The sequence below is a fragment of the Octodon degus genome, unplaced genomic scaffold (genome assembly GCF_000260255.1).
Source record: "Octodon degus isolate 3935 unplaced genomic scaffold, OctDeg1.0 scaffold00111, whole genome shotgun sequence".
Taxonomy (NCBI): domain Eukaryota; kingdom Metazoa; phylum Chordata; class Mammalia; order Rodentia; family Octodontidae; genus Octodon; species Octodon degus.
In genome coordinates, this window is record NW_004524687.1 from 8,734,880 (window position 1) to 8,736,776 (window position 1,897).

Below are 1,897 nucleotides of genomic sequence, written 5' to 3' on the forward strand. Positions count from 1 at the left end.
TAAGGCATAGTGGAATCTCATTTAGTTTCACAATTTACCAACTGATGGCCCCAGTGCCTTAATTATTTTAAAGAAAATCCAGACATGATTTCATCAGTAAATTAATGATGTACTTTATAAGACAGATCTACTCTTTGTAGCTATATTATACTGAAAAAGAACCTGGTATGATTGATTTTGCTTTAAGTAGTTGTATAATTTTAGTAGGATAAGTGAAGTCTGTAATTAATATTTATCTTTTATTTTGATACACAGGTATCCAGCTCTTATGTAAAATGGATGTTTCTCACACTTAATATTGAATATTAAGTAGATAATCTGTTTAGTAAAATCTAAGCTGCCATGGAGGAAATACCAATAAAAGTTGCTGTAAGAGTTAGACCTCTGCTTTGCAAAGAAGTTCTTCATAATCATCAAGTTTGTGTGAGAATTGTTCCAAACACCCAGCAAATTATCATTGGGAAGGATAGAGTCTTTACTTTTGACTTCGTTTTTGGCAAAAATTCCACTCAAGATGAAGTTTATAGTACATGTGTAAAGCCGCTGGTGCTGTCACTCATTGAGGGCTATAATGCAACTGTTTTTGCCTATGGACAAACTGGATCTGGGAAGACATACACCATTGGAGGAGGCCATGTTGGTAAGATTCTCAACTCACACTCTCTCTCTCTCTCTCTCTGTCTCTCTCTCTCTGTCTCTCTTTTGGTGAGCTATGTCCCTGGCCCCAAGATTCACAACTCTTGAACTCAATTTTGAGACATCTAAAGAAGCTAAAATGTGGTAATGCCTGACATGTAGTAAGTAGGTGTTTAGCATATTGATCAAATAATGAAAGAATGAAGAAATCAAATGTGATAAGATCATAACCTTTGAAAGACTTGTCTTTAAGTATTGCAGTTTCAGAGCCAGTGATATATTGCAGTGGACTAAGCATCTGCTTAGGCAAGTGCAGCGTCTGCTTAGGCAAGCGCAGGGACTAGGGTTCAATCCTCGGCACCATATGCCACACCAACCCTGTCCCATGCGTGCTGAGCCCACACTACCGGGTGTGGTGGCACACATCTGTAATCCCAGTGCTGGGGAGGCTGAAATCAGGAGGATCACTATGAGTCTGAGTTGCATAGTGAGACCCTGTACCAAGTACATAAATATTAGAATTTCATTAAATAATCTAATTTATGATTTTTGATTTTTTTTTTTCTTGAGGAAAAAAGTTTAAGAGGCTGGGATATAGCTCAGCAGCAGAGCACCTGCATGGCAATTACAAGGTCCTGAGTTTGATTCCCGATACAAAAGAAGAAAAGGAAGTTTAAGATAATATTTAGTGGTCAATGCTTGTTATTTTGAACAGAATTTAAAATAGATGTAAATGAATTGACATATTTATATTTGTATCCTTTATTAAGCTAGTTGTATATATTAAGGGTCTTGCAACCAGGGTTTAGGGGCAAAAGGAGAAATTGATTATGTAGTTTAGTGCCTTTTTTTCTTGTTGTATTTTTATTTTATTTTGAAGTTTGGAAAAGTAGAGCCATGGGATTTCCTGTAGGGCAGGCGGGAACCTTGGTACTCATTTTTCTTAGTTGCTAAATAAGGCACTCCAGCCATGGAGGGAAGAGATGGTTCAGCTAGGCAACTGGGAAGGAGGGGGGCCTGAAAGCCAAGATGCCGGTGGAGATTGTGTAGTGTATTGCTTTGCCCTGTTCTTCTTTCCTTCTTTTCCTTTTCTTTCCACACTGTGCAAACACTCAACCACTGAGCCCCCTCCCATGCTTGTGTTTTTCTGCTAAAAGCAAAGATTTCTTTCACAGTAAGGAAGAGTACGTTTGGGATTATTCTAGTAAGTATTATTCTTTTTAGGAGGTCTGAAATTTGGCTTTTAAAACGTTATAAGTTA

General features: G+C 37.7%; 1 protein-coding gene across 1 annotated transcript in view; it reads left to right on the forward strand.

Moving 5' to 3' along the window:
* Positions 1 to 266: 266 nt before the first annotated feature.
* The window catches only part of Kif27 (kinesin family member 27), a gene marked incomplete at its 3' end in the record, with an annotated part of 192,927 nt that continues 191,296 nt past the window's right edge, over positions 267 to 1,897 (forward strand). Inside the window, exon 1 of the mRNA XM_023699173.1 lies at positions 267 to 640. Coding sequence (XP_023554941.1) covers positions 343 to 640 — 298 coding nt within the window. The remainder of the gene's footprint in view (positions 641 to 1,897) is intronic.